The 17,585-nt window shown below is 41.1% G+C and overlaps 1 protein-coding gene across 5 annotated transcripts in view; it reads left to right on the top strand.

Moving 5' to 3' along the window:
• Nucleotides 1–17,585, top strand: part of dbn1 (drebrin 1) — a 156,094-nt gene that overhangs the window by 131,148 nt on the left and 7,361 nt on the right. For 3 of the 5 annotated variants that reach the window (XM_039777115.1, XM_039777113.1, XM_039777116.1), the window contains exons 4-11: nt 1,155–1,244; nt 2,682–2,825; nt 4,173–4,250; nt 4,498–4,649; nt 6,643–6,700; nt 8,540–8,596; nt 8,833–8,947; nt 13,807–13,935. In XM_039777115.1, coding sequence (XP_039633049.1) covers nt 1,155–1,244; nt 2,682–2,825; nt 4,173–4,250; nt 4,498–4,649; nt 6,643–6,700; nt 8,540–8,596; nt 8,833–8,947; nt 13,807–13,935 — 823 coding nt within the window. The remainder of the gene's footprint in view (nt 1–1,154; nt 1,245–2,681; nt 2,826–4,172; nt 4,251–4,497; nt 4,650–6,642; nt 6,701–8,539; nt 8,597–8,832; nt 8,948–13,806; nt 13,936–17,585) is intronic. The other 2 variants (XM_039777114.1, XM_039777117.1) reach the window with 2 other exon arrangements.

Here is a 17,585-nt window from a genome sequence, read left to right as displayed (position 1 = left end):
AACCGGGCCAAACCAGGCTGAAATGGGCCAGAAAATTGACGGAAATTGTGAAAAATGTACAGAAATACGCCAAAAATACATATAAAAGTGCCGGAATGTACCACAAAGTCTTAAGTACATGTATGCTGCAAAAACCTTCTATTTTTGCTTTCCCTTTTTCAATCAGACATGCAGGCACAGATAGATGAAGTGGTTAAATGTTGTTATTGAGAGATAAATTGCCATGAATTCAGATGAGTTGAGGCCATTTTCCAAGTTTCTTTCTCTCTGTAATTGCTGCTCACTGTCTTTTTATTGTGTTAGTTTGAATGAGCTGTGATTACTGAATGACATCCAGCCGGTTATAATATGAACACATTTCAATAACTGAACATGACCACAGCTGAACAAAAGGCCCTAATGAGACCAGAACAAGGGGAAAACTGTCCTGGAAAAAAAAAACTTCACACAAAGCAGCAAAGGAACACATCTGCTGCTAAGTGTTACTGGTGACATGGATGGATTACTGAACAGGCACACTGGGCCCAGGCCCAGGGGCCCATAGGGTCAGGGGCTCTGACTCACAAAATGTGCTGAAAAACGACACAAAAGTATTACAAAGAGATGCTAAATGTCCACAAACATACACACAATTACTACAAACAACCCAAAATGACTACAAAGACACACAAAATGACTGAAAATGGATGCAAAATGAGTACAAAAGGGATGCAAAATGATTAAACATAGATGCAAAATGATTAAACATAGATGCAAAGTGACTATAAAGAGATGCAAAATGACTGAAAGATACAAAATGACTACAAATAGATGCAAAGTAACTAAAAATAGAGGCAAAATGACTACAAAGGGATGCAAAATGATTAAAATCAGATGCAAAATCACTACAAAGGGATGCAAAATTATTAAAACAGATGCTAAATCACTACAAAGGGATGCAAAATGATCAAAAAGATTCCAAATGATTAAACTAAGGGATGCAAAATGAGTTTGTTCCTATGTAGACAGGATGGGGACCTCTTACATGTCTGTGCCAGGGGTCTCATAATCCCTCCATGACTGGTGATGTTGAACTTTTTTTGCATCTTTTTTTAAGGTCACCATCTCTCCTCTTTGTTCCTCTCTCTCTCTCTCTCTCTCTCTCTCTCTTTCAGGTGGGGGAAGATGTGCCAGACGCCAGGAAGTGTGCCTGTGCCAGCCACGTGGCCACCATCGCAGACTTCTTACAGGTCAGACCTACCACGGTACTTTAACATATTCCTCATTAAAATATCTTACAACAAGTATGCAAATGAGCTTTTATGTGTTTAAACATTTCTTTTATTTTCTTGTTTATTTATTTGGATCCTTATTAGCTTCTGCTGTAGCTCCGGAGGACCACATTGACTCTGGAAATAAATATGTATATCAACATTAGTACAACCGTTAGAACAGTAAGAAATGTGGGGCTGTTAACGCCGTCATCAGCTTAGCTGCAGTTTAAGTTTTAAAGACAGGCTTAACCTGCGTTGCGTTGTCCTTTTTAAAGCATCTTTAAACTTTTAAATGGTCTGAACCCATCTGCTGCTCCTGAACACCACTAGATGTCATCGCTTCTGCAGTGTCCTTAAACCTGCAGAACACCTGGTTTAACTGAGGTTTACGGTCATAACGTTTAACTTCTCAAAGTTGAAATCTTTCATCATGTGTGATATTATGAAGGCAACGGTGTCGTAAGTATCCAACCCACACTTACATTTTTGACTCCAGAAAGAGAGAAAAAAGAGAAAACTATATATGAGCCAGCGCAGCGGATGTGAAGTGATTGTTTGTTTAGTCGTCTGATTCAGTGTCGTGTTTGCAATCAACTGTGGAAAAAGAAGCTACAGCACATTGACTCTGTAGGAGGATCAAGTGTGTGTGTGTGTCTGTGTGTGTGTGTGTGTGTGTGTGTGTGTGTGTGTGTGTGTGTGTGTGTGTGTGTGTGTGTGTGTGTGTGTGTGTGTGTTTTTGAAGTGTCATTATTGTAAGTGGCAGTTCTCTCTCCCACACATCCCTTTTGGGATAATACACCCACACCCACAAAAGTATCGACTACTACTATATTGCTGTATATTACATCATTACACCACATTTAGCTGACGCTTTTAATCCAAAGCTACTTCCAGGTAAACATTCACACACCGATGGCGCAGCATCGGGAGCAATAGAAAAAAAATGGGGTAAAATCTAGTAAGACCCTTGCATTGAATAAAATGACAAGATGATATTAGAGTGGATTAATTGATGAAATGGCTTCATTGGCGTGACCATCAGATACAGTATTGCCAAAGCACTGCATGAATACTGATATTAGTTTACATATATCGGTATGAAAAGGAATGAGGGTGAAAAAAAAACATGTAGGCTGTGAACTGTAATACTTAACAATTCTGAAAAATGGCGCACTTTTGTAACTGTAATGTAACTGCAGATTGTACATCTTTTTTTGAAAACACTAGCAAAAACTTAACTTGGAAAGAATAACTAAACATAACAGAAGTTGTGCGTGTGTGTGTGTGTGTGTGTGTGTGTGTGTGTGTGTGTGTGTGTGTGTGTGTGTGTGTGTGATTTACAAAAACAGCAATATTACTAATAAGAAGATAATAAGTAGAGGAGTCAAAACGATAATCCTAAATCAAATCCAATCTCTCTCTCTGCAGGGGGTGGAGGTCACCGTGAACGCCAGCAGTCTGGACGACATCGACCCGTCAGCCATTGGGCAGCGGCTGACCAACGGGACGGCGGTGGTGGCTAGTCCGGTCCTGAGCCGCCTGAAAACCAGAGAGGAAGAGCACAGAGACGTGGTACGAGGAGAGAGAAATAATCTCTTTTTAGACCAGTCTGTAGTTCATGTGTGATTAGGTTTATTAAGAAAATGAAGGTAATCCAACTTAAATTATAGGTGGCAACAAGTAACCTGTACTTGTTTTAATTGTGTTGTATCATGTACAAGTGAGTTACCTTTACTAAGAAACAGAAGTTTATCTATCAAAAGTAATATCAGTAGTATTAATTAACTCAACTTGATTTTGGTGGGTTCACTTTGAGCAATATTACAGTGTGCATTTTACTTTAAAAAAGCCAAGAAGCAAACACAACTTAAAACGCCCAATGTAGCCACTTAACCTCACTTTTTATGAGTAACAGCCCTTATTTCTAACAATAAAGAAAGTAAGACTTTCTTTTGCTTATACTGTACATAGTTTACTATTCTCTCTGGAAGAATTTAACCTTATCAAGTCCGGCTCCACTGTGATCAACTCACACACACACACACACACACACACACTCTCACACACACACACACACACACACACACACACACACACACACACACACACACACACCAACACTAACAAAACAACAAAGTTACACCCTTGTCTCCCTTAGCACATTTTTATTTACTTCGAGTTCATGAGTCAGAATAAAAAGTCACAAAAAAGTAACAGAGTCGGACTTGCCATTAGTGTTTTTTAATGTTCATTACGTTTAGTGATAGACCGATGATTCGGGCTGATTAATGCCTGTTTGAGATAATCGCATCGGCCGATGCCTGCGCTCACAAGGCAGGCCGATTAACAAACTGCCTCATCCGTGTGGCTGCTGCAGAACAAAGTCAGTGCTCCCCCTTGTGTCAATGTGAAAGTACTGCGGGCGGACATCAGCGTCACCTTAGCAAGCCTTTAATCTATAGCCACAACGTTTCATTTCCGGGATTGCTCCAGTGCCGCCGGATGTCCGTTACCTTCCTCTTTCTGTGTGTTGGCGTTCTAACCTCCGGTGGATTTGTGAGGACTATGGTTAACTGCTCCTCAGATCTCTGCAGGGTAAATCCAGACAGCTAGCTAGACTATCTGTCCAATCGGAGTTTTCTGCTACACGACTAAAACTACTTTTGAACGTACACATTTTCCACCAAAACAAGTTCCTTCCTGAGACTATTTTGCAGAGGCACCGTGGCTCCGTCCGGCACTTAGCACCGCCCAAGACAATTGTGATTGGTTAAAAGAATAAACCAGAGCACATCTTTCTCCCATCCCAGAATGCTGTGTGGACTAGCCAGACCCTCCTCCGCGGCGCTGTGGAGGAAGGTCTGGCAATGCGAGACTATGTAGTGACTAATCTTCGTCTGTCTCTCTCCCCTGATGCAGGGCACGGTGTACGAGAAGACCAATGCAGAGGTGGAGATGAAGAAAATCAATAGAGAGGAGTTTTGGGAGCAGGCCAAGGTAGGTGTGGAAGAGGAAAGAAGGAAGAAGTGAGTGGGGTTAAAGGAAGGAAAGTGGAGGAAAAGCTGGAGGGAAGGAAAGATAGCAGAGTGAGACAAGGAAAGGGACAAGAAACTGTTTAATTCCAACGCATTCTGCATCTTGCAGATCATCACTTCGGACTCTGAGGAACTCTAAAGTTATTTAGTTGCAGCCCGTGTGCATTTCTGCTCATGTCTTGTTCTTTTTCTCTGCGCTTGCTGTGCAGCGCGAGGAGGAGGTGAGGAAGGAGGAGGAGAAGAAGAAGGCAGCAGAGGAGCGGCAGCGCTTCGAGGAGGAGCGTATGGAGCTGGAGAGGAAAGAGCAGGAGAGCCGGGAGCAGCGGTACCGCGAGAGGGAGAGGCAGATCGAGGAGCACAGGTGAGGAACGGATACACCCACGCTCAACGAACACTGCGAAGGATTCTTCTACAAAAAAGGGGGCCCTTCTTCATACATTTGCAAAACCGCAAATGGTAGCACTAAGTCTCCATTATACACATGATTGTTTTTCAGAATTTGCATATGAATGAGTGAATCCTGCAGGAGTCTTACATACTCGAGCACGAGCCACAAGAGAGCACGAGAGAGTTTGTTTTTTTTAATGGGAAAATTATGTTTTGAAACTAATTACTGGTATTTGAAATTGTTAAGTTTATATTATAGTTTTTCATTAACTAGACTCTTAATGGACTCCCTTGCATATTATTATATATCTTGCTCTGGTAATGTTTTTTTTTTAATGGGCTATTAAATGATTGAAATGAAAACTCAGTTTTAGTAAATAAGGACGCTGACTGACCTTGTTTTCCTAAATCATTTGAAGATTAAGATGATCATGAAATTGATCTCACCAACCTTCTAAAGCTTAAGAGGTGTTTCCTAAAATCATCATTACCCTCATAACGTGGCTGAGAGAGTCCCCAGGAACTGCAGGAAAATATCTTTTTCTTTTTTAGTTCATTTGCAGGTCTAATACTTTTATCATGAACACTGATGTAGTCCATATCCTTGACCTTCCACTTCCGGGATTGCTCCGATGCGGCAGGAAATTCCGCCGGATGATGACAAAATGTCTCGCTTTTATTTTTTTTTTATTTTTTAAATTGTAAAAAAAAAAAAAAAAATACCTTAATATAATCCATGGTGCATGCTTTGGATGCTTTTATATAAGTCTTAGTGGTCCCCTAATACTGTATCTGAAGTCTCTTTTATATAGGCCTTAGTGGTCCCCTAATACTGTATCTGAAGTCTCTTTTATATAGACCTTAGTGGTCCCCTAATACTGTATCTGAAGTCTCTTTTATATAGACCTTAGTGGTCCCCTAATACTGTATCTGAAGTCTCTTTTATATAGACCTTAGTGGTCCCCTAATACTGTATCTGAATTCTCTTTTATATAGACCTTAGTGGTCCCCTAATACTGTATCTGAAGTCTCTTTTATATAGACCTTAGTGGTCCCCTAATACTGTATCTGAATTCTCTTTTATATAGATCTTAGTGGTCCCCTAATACTGTATCTGAAGTCTCTTTTATATAGACCTTAGTGGTCCCCTAATACTGTATCTAAAGTATCTTTTATATAGACCTTAGTGGTCCCCTAATACTGTATCTGAAGTCTCTTTTATATAGGCCTTAGTGGTCCCCTAATACTGTATCTGAAGTCTCTTTTATATAGACCTTAGTGGTCCCCTAATACTGTATCTGAAGTCTCTTTTATATAGGCCTTAGTGGTCCCCTAATACTGTATCTGAAGTCTCTTTCCCAAAATTCAGCCTTGGTGCAGAATTACAGCCACTAGAGCCAGTCCCACAATGAGCGTTCCTTAGGATGTGCCATTTCTGTGTCTGTAGCTATTGAGGGGGGGAGAGGGGGGGGGGGCAAGGTGGAGGGTGGGGGTGTGGCCTTGACCAACTGCCACTTTGCTCGTTTGAAAGCTATGATGTCTCTCTCTCATGGGTGGGCCAAATTCTCTGGGCGGGCAAAGCAGAGAAAGGGGAGGTAAACTTGCTCCTTATGACCTCATAAGGAGAAGATTCCAGATCGGCCCATCTGAGCTTTCATTTTCTCAAAGACAGAGCAGGAGACCCAGGGCTCGGTTTACACCTATCACCATTTCTAGCCACTGAGGGACCATAGACAGGCTGGGGGAACTCATATTAATGTTAAAAAACCTCATAACGTGACATTTTCATGCCATGGGACCTTTAAAAAGGTAAATTTAAGAATATGTGTGAAATTGCCCTTAGACCTCAGAGGGTTAACCTCCAAGACTGATCGTTATCGGAAAACATGGCACTGGTTTCGGTTTGACGCAGGTCTCAGGAGTGTATATTATTATCTAATCTGTGTGTTTAATGTGTGTGCGAACAGGAAGAAGTTGCAGGAAGAGGAAGAGGCCAAAGAGAGGTTGCGGAGCCAGACCACCATTGTAAGTCTCTGTTGTTTTTAAATCTGCGATTATGACTCCGCTGGTTATTCATCATTCATTGTGGTGAAACATTCAGTGTCCAGAACTATTCGAGTTAGATTGCGACATCATATCTTATACATCCACCTTTACCAGTACAAATAAACACTTCTGATTTACCACATATCTGCATTCATATTATAAAACACTTTCATTCAAATTATTAAAAAGATCCTTATATTCATAGTATGTGAAAAGCCTCACTCCTGGAGACTCCCTTCTTTGTGTTGGAAGTGTTAAGGCTTTTTGTTCCCATTTCCGCTCCCTCAGCCCATCAAAGCATCACTTGCCTTCCCAAAAAAAAACATGAAGACGCGGTTCGCACGCCTCTGGTTTTTGTCACGCTGCGCCACAAAAAATTTAATCAATTTATCTGAGAGTAGGGTTTGTTTTTGAAGGGAGTGTTAATGTGCTGTGTGCACTTTACAAAATATTAAAGTCTGACAGTGACAGAGTATTCTTCAGTGGGGTGTGTGCGTGTGTCTGTGTCTGTGTGTGCGTGTGTGGTTTATTATTCTCATCTTGCGATCAGCTGCCTGCTGCATCGTAGCCCAGCTGTGATATTTCAGCTATATTTGAATCTCTGTCCTCAAGGTGAGTTCATACAGGCACAGCGGTTAGGTTGCCTTGCTTAAGGGGCTTCAGGCGTTGTTTGTTAATGACAGGGCTGCTTCCCCAAATAATTACACCCCGCGGAATCCTAATCATAACTTCTTGTGGCGCTGCAATAAGAGAGCAGAGTGTCTTATTGAAAACGCCACTTTTGTTTCTCGTTTGTCCAAAGAATTAGATTCATACGCAACTATTTGCATTAGCTAAATATCAATCTACTTAATGGGTGAGATATAATACACTGTAAAAAAGGTTTTCAAATGTCATGTTGTGTCAACATAAAAATATTTTTGTCCAAGGGACTTGAAACATTGCGTTGTTCCGACTATTATAATTTCAAGTTGCTAGTTGTTATTAGTTGTTATAAAACTTGGGAATAAGTTAGAGGGACAAATTATTTTTGTACCCTCAACCATAGGCATAGATTTCAGGGGGGTGCAGTGGATATGCCCCCCCAAAATATTAAGAATAGGTAGATTTGTCCTCTATGAAAGACAACCCCAAAAGAGGTAATAGTAACCATTCAGGGGGTTCAAACCATATATCTTTCTGACCTGTAAATATATTTCCCAACGATTTCAGACACCCCTATAGTTGACCATACCATTTAAACCTTGCAGCGCACATCTCTTTCTCATGTGTGATGTTTTGAATATGCAAAAGATTTAACAATACAGAAGAATAATTAAAGAATATAATAATAATAATAATTAAAGCTATTGCATCATAAATTGATGCAGAAAAGGCATGCATTGCTGTATAGAAATTCACCAGAATGCAGGAAATTAAGTGTTTGACGCTCAAAACCTTCTGGGGCAGGACCCCCAGAGCCCCCCCACCCCCTTTCTTTTGTTAACAATGTGTCCCCCTCATGTTGAAACAAAACCTACGCCCTTGCCCTCAACTATTATAATTAGGTTGGCAGCACAATCCAGAAAGAGTTGTTAAAACTCCAAATAATCAATGAAACTTGTTCACTCATTATTTTAAGTAGATACAACTAAGCATTTTACAGTGTACTCACTAAAGAAACGTTTTGATGCTTCTTTTAACAGGGAACATTCCTAGAAAGTCTGGATCCCCCCCCCCCTTTTCCCTGCTTTAGGTTTGAATCCTCGAAAAACTGTTTTGCAGCTAGGTTTTTTTTTTCTTCTTTTGCATCTTTATTTGTATTCTTCTTCTCTGCAGGCAGCAGAGCTGAGCATCGACGATCTGAACCTGGATAAGAAAGAGACTGAGGTGGAGGTGAATACCTTTTTAAAAAAAGTAGAATCAAAAGCGCCTCTGTCATTTTTCGGGAGGAACTTTACTCTTAGGAAGGATTCTACTGTAGTCCTCAGTGAAGAAATTGCACTTTCCTGCAGGATTAAGCTTATTAAATCATTTCACGGACCTTTTGTCCTTTTGCTAAACACCAAGCAGCTGTGAACAGTGTAATCCAGACTGCTGTATGGTCCATCTTTATCTGTGTGTGTTTCCAGGAGGCGAAGGCCATCATCGCTCAGCGGTCAGGAAACCCTCGGGAGTTTTTCAAGCAGAAAGAGAGAGCCATGACCATCAGCGTCGACACCTCACCCGTCTCCATCCACAGGACCGGTAAAACACGTTTAAACTCACCTAACCATTATCTTCTAGGATCACTCTGTTCTCGTGTAAAAACTGGAACAACACTGAACAAAACAGAGCAGTAGAAACAGCACACAAGGTGTTTTGAAGAGCAGGCAACAGGTGAAAGAGCAGAGAGGACTGAAGTAATGAGGGAGACTCTTAAAGTCTGAGGCTGTTATCCATGTGTTGTTTATACTGAGGTGTTGAACCAGGGGTGTCAAACTCAGTTTCACTAAGGGCCAAACTGGAAAATGAGAATCACATCAAGGGCCAGACATGTATAGTTTATTGCTTTTATGTCATCGAAAAAGTCAAATATCTTTGACAGTGTTATTGCATGTCTCATATAGTCTTGTCACTTACAGTTTGGTCTCTAAAAATTGTGTCAAAACGTGGAAAAAAGCAACAGAAATACAGAAAAAAATATCAGAAACACTGAAAAATGTTGAAAAATGCACCAACAAAAACTAGACCGGCAAAAATGTATTGTGAATCTAAATTGATACAGATATAGGGGCCGGATCAAAATTAGCGAGGGGCCGGATTTGACCCACGGGCCTCGAGTTTGACACATAGGTATTAAACAGTTGTGTGAAACCTGGAAAAACCACCATTAACTAAACAAAAAGATCAATTTTAAAGTAGGAAAACTGCTTATCTTTCCATCCACACTCCTAAAAAGGTTTAAAATCAGGACAGGAAACAGTGTTTTTTTCTGCCACAGCCTCCTCGGCAGTAAACAAACATGAGTTTTTACATCTTATTCTACTCAAAAATACTATTGTTCTGTGGGGTTTTTAAGGTAAGGTTATTATTTTTCCTCCAACAAAGGTGGAAAGTACAGGCATCAAAGTTCTACTTGAGTTTTTCCATTCAAAGCTACTTTATACTTCTACACTACATTTCAGAGGGAAATATTTTACTGCACTGCATTGATTTGACATTTATAGTTACTTTTTACATAAAAAAAGTACTACAGTAGTATACAAAGTTGAATCTGCGCTCCACGTTGACAACATACTCTCACACATATCCGTAATTTAATGTTTAATAATAATATAACACTGTGAAAGGAGCCATTCTGCATATTGAGTACTTTAGTAGGTCCTTGGGGTTAGGGTCAGGGAGGGTTAGGGGTTAGGGTTAGGGGATTAGGGTTAGAGGTTAGGGAATTAGGGTTAGAGGTTAGGGAGGGTTAGGGGGTTAGGGTTAGAGGTTAGGGAGGGTTAAGGGGTTAGGGTTAGAGGTTAGGGGGTTAGGATTAGAGGTTAGGGAGGGTTAGGGGTTAGGGAGGGTTAGGGGGTTAGGATTAGAGGTTAGGGGGTTAGGATTAGAGGTTAGGGAGGGTTAGGGGTTAGGGAGGGTTAGGGGGTTAGGATTAGAGGTTAGGGAGGGTTAGGGGTTAGGGAGGATTAGGTGATGAGAAAGTTATCTCGATGATTTCCCCCTGCTTTGTCCAACAACTGGACGTTTTGGGGGTTAGGGGAGGTCCTTTAGGGAGGGAGCGTTTATGACATCTTAACCATCATGTGTCAAGTTCAACATGTCATTTATCACATCTCCTCAGCTGCTGCTTACTTCGAACCAGACCTTACATTTGTCATCTATCCCAAAAGGTGTTTGAAGAAGAATAATGACAGAGAGAAAATAAAGCTTATGTTTCACTTCTGGAATCACAACATACTGTAAAGGAGCCGACACTGTACAACCACCAGACAATCTCTGTTGTCGCTGTTGGTTGGCTGCTGTTGACCCTTTAAGCTTTTTTTGATGTTATTTAATTTGAATTCACATTGTTGTATGTTTGTGTGCAGCGTTTACTGTTTGTTGTGGCCCTGCTTCAAACAGAGAGTCAAAGTCTCAGTGGCAAGGATGTCATTTCCACTGGGGAACACAGTTTCATGATGATTTTCTCTTAACTTAAATCCCTCCGGTGTGTTGTCTAAGAAGAGAGAAGTCCATTTATGTCACCTTTAATCAACCGTGCATTCAATAAGCTTTTCGGGCACTAAGTTCTAAGACTTTTCGCCCCTCGGGCTACGTATAATCAGGCTACACATACAGTACGTTCTGTATACTACAAGTGTCTCTATGCACCTTTGAAGTAGGTGAGGTTGTGCCCGGAAACCCCACTCCACGTAAGCCTTCTTGAGTCTGTGTTTGGACCGACTTTAGCCCTGCGTGAAAAAAACATAACATTCTTTTTAAATGAGGCCACTGCCAGGCAGAGAGTTCTGGCAGAAAACACACAGGGGCGTCCGCCAACAAAGGTGAACCGGGCTCCACTTTTGACGCAACACAAAGTGATGTAATCCAGCAAGGCGCTGCATTGGTCAATCAAATATGTGCAAGCGCATATTCCTGATAGATAACTTTTAAAAAAATATATATATTTTTCCTCCTACCTGTCGTGCTATTTATCAGTCTACATAGTTGTGGTGTGAGTTGCCCAGTGTTGGAGATATCGCCCATAGAGATGTATGCCTTCTCTCCAGTATAGCAATGTCTCTTTCCAGAAATCATGACCCGGTCACTCAAGATAATCCAAACACGTGTTGGAACTATTTTCTTTCTACCGTATGCTTCACTCTGCACGGTGATACGGTTGGTGGGTGTCTTTCAGTAGAAAGAAAATACTTCCTACACAAAACTGCCCACAACCAGGTCTATGGATTATCGTGAGTAAGATTTCTGGAAAGAGTTTTTCAAATGTATTTTTGGCGCTTTGAGCTCAACAAGCCGAGTGCCACCTAGTTCTGTTAAATTGGAGAGAAGCCGATATCTCCAACACTGGGCAACTCACACCAAAACTATCACCATTGATAAATAGCACTGCAGGTAAGAGGAAAAACATGTATTTTTTTCAGGGCGGTTAAAAGTCTCAACGACCACTACCCCTCTGATTGGTGGAAGGTTGTTGCCTCGGAGAGGATTTTGCAGAGATTTTTCAGGGCTGAAATTATTTTGTATTTTTTGAGTTATAGTTAATATCAAAGAAAGATGCTGGAATCTAACATTAATCAAAGATAAGCCTAAATACACCTTTATCTGTCATAATCAGGTCTCTGGCAGTGAAACTGAATAGGATTCTAAGTAGGGTTGGGTACCGAAACCCGGTTCCACTATGGAACTATAACCGGTTCCTACGCAACCGGTAGGAATCGGACCGGATTAGAACGCAAATTTCGGTTCCTCATTTCGGTTCCACTTAATGTGTCGACTGAAATATTTTCCCTCTGTCGCTCCGAAACGGACGTAAACATATCCCACGTTCTCTGTAGTCTACCGTTAGCTAGCTACCGTAAATGTAGGCTAGTTTTAAAATGCCATATTTTCCCTCTTGGCTCACCAAAAATGGACGTAAAAGCATATTAACCATTCACTGCATGTGATTGCTAGTAAACATATTACACTTGCTCTGATAGTCTATTGTTAGCTAGCTAGCTTTTAGTGCATTTAAAATGCCTAAAGCGAAGTGGTTGAAAGCGTGGCTGTATTGCACAGCCAATGATTCCGATATCGCAAAATGCAACAAATGTTTCGAAGCGATTACGTGCAAAGGGGGTCTGGGGGAAGCACGTCGACACCGTCTGAGAGAGTTTTCTCCTGTGCAGGACATGCCATAAGTCAGGAGAGTAGTATCTTGCCAGAGAAGGCAAATAGAGTCATTTTTCTGCAAAAGAACTGCTAAAGTTTGAAGCTGGTTTAGTTGGCATACCAACTCAACATTTATTTTGTTGTTACTTGTTAATAGTGTAACTGTTATTTATTGTTACATTTTTGTAGTTGTGTGTTAGGTGACTTAGGTTTACTTATTATAGATTTAAGTACTTTAAAACGTTAATATATTGTTAAATTAAAAGACTTTTCAATTTATAAAAAAAACTCTATAAAAGAGCCTTTCTTTGGTGTCATTTTTCAGTTTTTCAAGAATCGGAATCGTAAAAATCCAAACGGTACCCAACCCTAATTCTAAGTAGGGTTGGTGCATTAATCATGGAGACAATATTTTGTGAAGCACAATAACCAAGTTCTTTATAATGTGTGATTCTCCAACAAGCAAAGAAGCAGGAGATTAATGTCGTCCAAAAGACAACATTTATTCAGTTTTCAGTGACTCAAAATTATGTTTTCCTTTCTTGGGATTTATTATTCAGAAATATGAACTTGTTGGTTCAAAAGGAGCAGAAATAGAAGTTAGAGGATAAAAAGCAACAAACTCCGTCAGCATTTCTTTTCTGCCTATCTGCATGCTGTCTACACTCAGTTTGATTAAAGCCGCACTAACCACTTTTCTTTTTTTCTCTCTCTCTCTCTCTTCTTTCTTTTTTTCTGTCTCTTTTTTCCCTTTCGGTTTTCTTCTTCCGCCTCTGCACTCATTTGTGTTCACCATCCTCATACCTTCCGTACTTCACTCACTTCTTTATGTATTTCTTCATCCACTCCTCCACTCTTTGATTTCTTCATTTTGTGGAACGACTTTTTTTTTCATTTCCTCTGGCACCTCTCGACGTGTCTCTTTCTCTTCATGGGTTCCCACCTGTCTCTCTGCCTTTCCCACAATCCTCTCTGCTTTCTACTTTTTTTTTCCCTCTGGGGGTGAACTTCTTGTGTCTTGACTCTGACTTCTCCTGTCTTCCTTGTACTGTCGCTCCCTCTCTTGCTTTTTGTCTTTGTCTTCCTGTCTCGTCCGTCTTCCCCACATATCTCTGTCCTGGTGCGTCGCTTCGTGTCCTTGTTATATATTTGTGTGTGTGTGTGTGTGTGTGTGTGTTTGTTTGACTCTTCTTGTCCTGGTGTGTGTGTGTGTGTGTGTGTGTGTGGCTGTGCGTCTTCCCGACCGCCAGGCCGCTTGGACAGCCCGTTCTTGAAGCAGCAGCACAGTCCCAGCAGCCCCAGTCCGACTCCCCCACCCTGGGGCGCCTCGCCCCTCCGCACCCCGCCACACGCACGGACGCAGCCCGCCGCTGCCGCCGGTAGGTACAGCACATAACCGATAAACAGCAGAAGAAGAAGAAGGCAGATGGACACCAGCAGCTTGGTCGAATATCTCTCCCCACACACAAATCCCCTCCTCCAGAAAAGGAGGGCCCAAATAACAAAGATGAAATGACGAAAAATGGAGGATGAAATGCATGTGAATTAAAAATGTGAGGGATTAAATAGTCTCCGAAGACACTGAGTCCATGCACACTAATATCCCATACAGTGCCTTGCGAAAGTATTCGGCCCCCTTGAACGTTTCGACCTTTTGCCACATTTCAGGCCTCAAACATAAAGATATAAAACTGTAATTTTTTGTGAAGAATCAACAACAAGTGGGTCCCAATTATGAAGTGGAACGAAATTCATTGGCTATTTCAAACTTTTTTAACAAATAAAAAACTGAAAAAGTGGGCGTGCAAAATTATTCAGCCCCTTTACTTTCAGTGCAGCAAACTCTCTCCAGAAGTTCAGTGAGGATCTCTGAATGATCCAATGTTGACCTAAATGACTAATGATGATAAATAGAATCCAGCTGTGTGTAATCAAGTCTCCGTATAAATGCACCTGCTCTGTGATAGTCTCAGAGGTCCGTTTAAAGCGCAGAGAGCATCATGAAGAACAAGGAACACACCAGGCAGGTCCGAGATACTGGTGTGGAGAAGTTTAAAGCCGGATTTGGATACAAAAGATTTCCCAAGCTTTAAACATCCCAAGGAGCACTGTGCAAGCGATAATATTGAAATGGAAGGAGTATCAGACCACTACAAATCTACGAAGACCCGGCCGTCCCTCTAAACTTTCAGCTCATACAATGAGAAGACTGATCAGAGATGCAGTCAAGAGGCCCATGATCACTCTGGATGAACTGCAGAGATCTACAGCTGAGGTGGGAGACTCTGTCCATAGGACAACAATCAGTCGTATACTGCACAAATCTGGCCTTTATGGAAGAGTGGCAAGAAGAAAGCCATTTCTTAAAGATATCCATAAAAAGTGTCGTTTAAAGTTTGCCAAAAGCCACCTGGGAGACACACCAAACATGTGGAAGAAGGTGCTGTGGTCAGATGAAACCAAAATCGAACTTTTGGCAACAATGCAAAACGTTATGTTTGGCGTAAAAGCAACACAGCTCATCACCCTGAACGCACCATCCCCACTGTCAAACATGGTGGTGGCAGCATCATGGTTTGGGCCTGCTTTTCTTCAGCAGGGACAGGGAAGATGGTTAAAATTGATGGGAAGATGGATGGAGCCAAATACAGGACCATTCTGGAAGAAAACCTGATGGAGTCTGCAAAAGACCTGAGACTGGGACGGAGATTTGTCTTCCAACAAGACAATGATCCAAAACATAAAGCAAAATCTACAATGGAATGGTTCACAAATAAACATATCCAGGTGTTAGAATGGCCAAGTCAAAGTCCAGACCTGAATTCAATCGAGAATCTGTGGAAAGAACTGAAAACTGCTGTTCACAAACGCTCTCCATCCAACCTCACTGAGCTCGAGCTGTTTTGCAAGGAGGAATGGGCGCAAAATGTCAGTCTCCGATGTGCAAAACTGATAGAGACATACCCCAAGCGAATTTACAGCTGTAATCGCAGCAAAAGGTGGCGCTACAAAGTATTAACTTAAGGGGGCTGAATAATTTTGCACGCCCAATATTTCAGTTTTTTATTTGTTTAAAAGGTTTGAAATATCTAATGAATTTCGTTCCACTTCATGATTGTGTCCCACTTGTTGTTGATTCTTCACAAAAAATTACAGTTTTATATCTTTATGTTTGAGGCCTGAAATGTGGCAAAAGGTCGAAAAGTTCAAGGGGGCCGAATACTTTCGCAAGGCACTGTATATCGTATTCTGATCACGTTGACATTAAATTCAATTCTTCTTCTTGTATACGTGAGTCTAACATTATCTTGGTTTCAGATAATGTTTCTTTGCCAAAGCAAAACATTTTTTATCCTTTACATAACAAGATGTCTAGTGATCAGAAACCCTGATAGCGTGTGTTATGCTCATGATCAGATGTCATGAACAGGTGGCATTCATCTGGTTCAAACCATTATTTACAACACATTAGTTCGGCTTAGAGAGTTTGACGAATCGAGTTTTCAAACCTCTCAGAAGGAGAAGAAAAGTGAGGGATGACGATGTTCTTCCATGAGGCCCATTGTTTCTCAAACCCAGAATAACGTCTTATCCAGGTTTACCAAACCAGGATATGATGCTTCCGTGCAAAAACACGATCAGAAAACTCCAGAAACCTGCTCACATCGGGATACTAGTGTATACAGGTAAACCTCCAAATACTCCACCGAGAGTCACTAAAGGTTACACTTTGAATTTGGGACAAGAAAGACTTCTGAAAAAGTCCTTTAAATGGAAGAGTGTTTGGATTAATCAGGAATTAGTGTGGCAGTGTATTTCAGATGGAAATAGCAGAGCTGACTTCCTCCAAACTTCAACAGTAACATTGAAGAAAACAGAAACCGACGCGATATGTGAGGTTAGCTGCCAGCAAGGATCAGCTGAGACGTTATTATTTAGATTACTTAAAGTATTTTGTTTCCAGTCTAAATTAACAAAACTAAACATTTCCAAAATATAAATGAAGACAGCAGCGAATAGATCATTTCCCTGACAAACACAGTTTGCCACATTTCTAAGTCCACATGCATTATCATCATTTCAGTTTTCATTTTCGCACTCCACTCCACTTCTGCGCACCAACCCTTAAATCCCCCTCACCACCTCCCGCCGAATTCACCCCCAGACCCTGCCCTCCGTTCACCAACACTGAACGTCAACTTCTATCTCCCCCTGACTTCTTCATGTTACAAAAAGTAGCTTACTCTCATATTTGAAATATTTTGAAGGATATTTCGTGTGAAAGTTAAAACATTTCTTCTTGTCAACAAATCCCATGAACCCCAAACCATTGTGTATCTACTAAACTACACACACTGTAGTTTATTTTCACTCAGTCACACACACACTGTCCTGCTGCCACTCACTAGAGCACCAAATGTGGATTAATCCACCGCTGAAAATAGTCCCCAGCAAATGCCCTGTTTTCTCCTGTTTGTTTGTTTGCTTGATAAAAACGGACCAGCTGTTTGAGGAAATGATACTATAAATAATACTATATACTTGTGAGGTGTTTCTAAAGAGGTTTATTCTCTACGAATGAGCTTTGAGCTGAGAGCCACAGACAGGAAGTCAGAAAGTATCGAGAGACAGACTAACACACAATGGGTTTTGGTCCTAACATGGAATTTATTGACAATAAAAACATTATAAAATATTGCCAGCGTTATCCTTCAAGCACGGATATTTCAGCTTCTATCAATTTCAATTGTGCAATAACAGTTTTTAGCATTTAGCAGTAGCTCCAAACATACAGGACTTTCAAGCCAGAGAGCGGAGTTCACTTTCCGGGGAAAACTAAAGCCTTTCACCCAGGAAATATGTGTTCCTTAGGAGTGTTTTAATCCAAACCATGATCTTTTTCCTAATCTAGTCGTTTTGGTGCCTAATCTTAACTTTCGTCGTGGCAAAACACTCATATTTTGTGGACTAAATTTAACCGTAATGTCCTCCGAAATGACCGACCGCGGTGCTTTGTACTCGGCTCAAA

The sequence above is a fragment of the Perca fluviatilis genome, chromosome 16 (genome assembly GCF_010015445.1).
Source record: "Perca fluviatilis chromosome 16, GENO_Pfluv_1.0, whole genome shotgun sequence".
Classification (NCBI taxonomy): Eukaryota; Metazoa; Chordata; class Actinopteri; order Perciformes; family Percidae; genus Perca; species Perca fluviatilis.
This window is presented reverse-complemented; position numbering and strand designations above follow the sequence as displayed.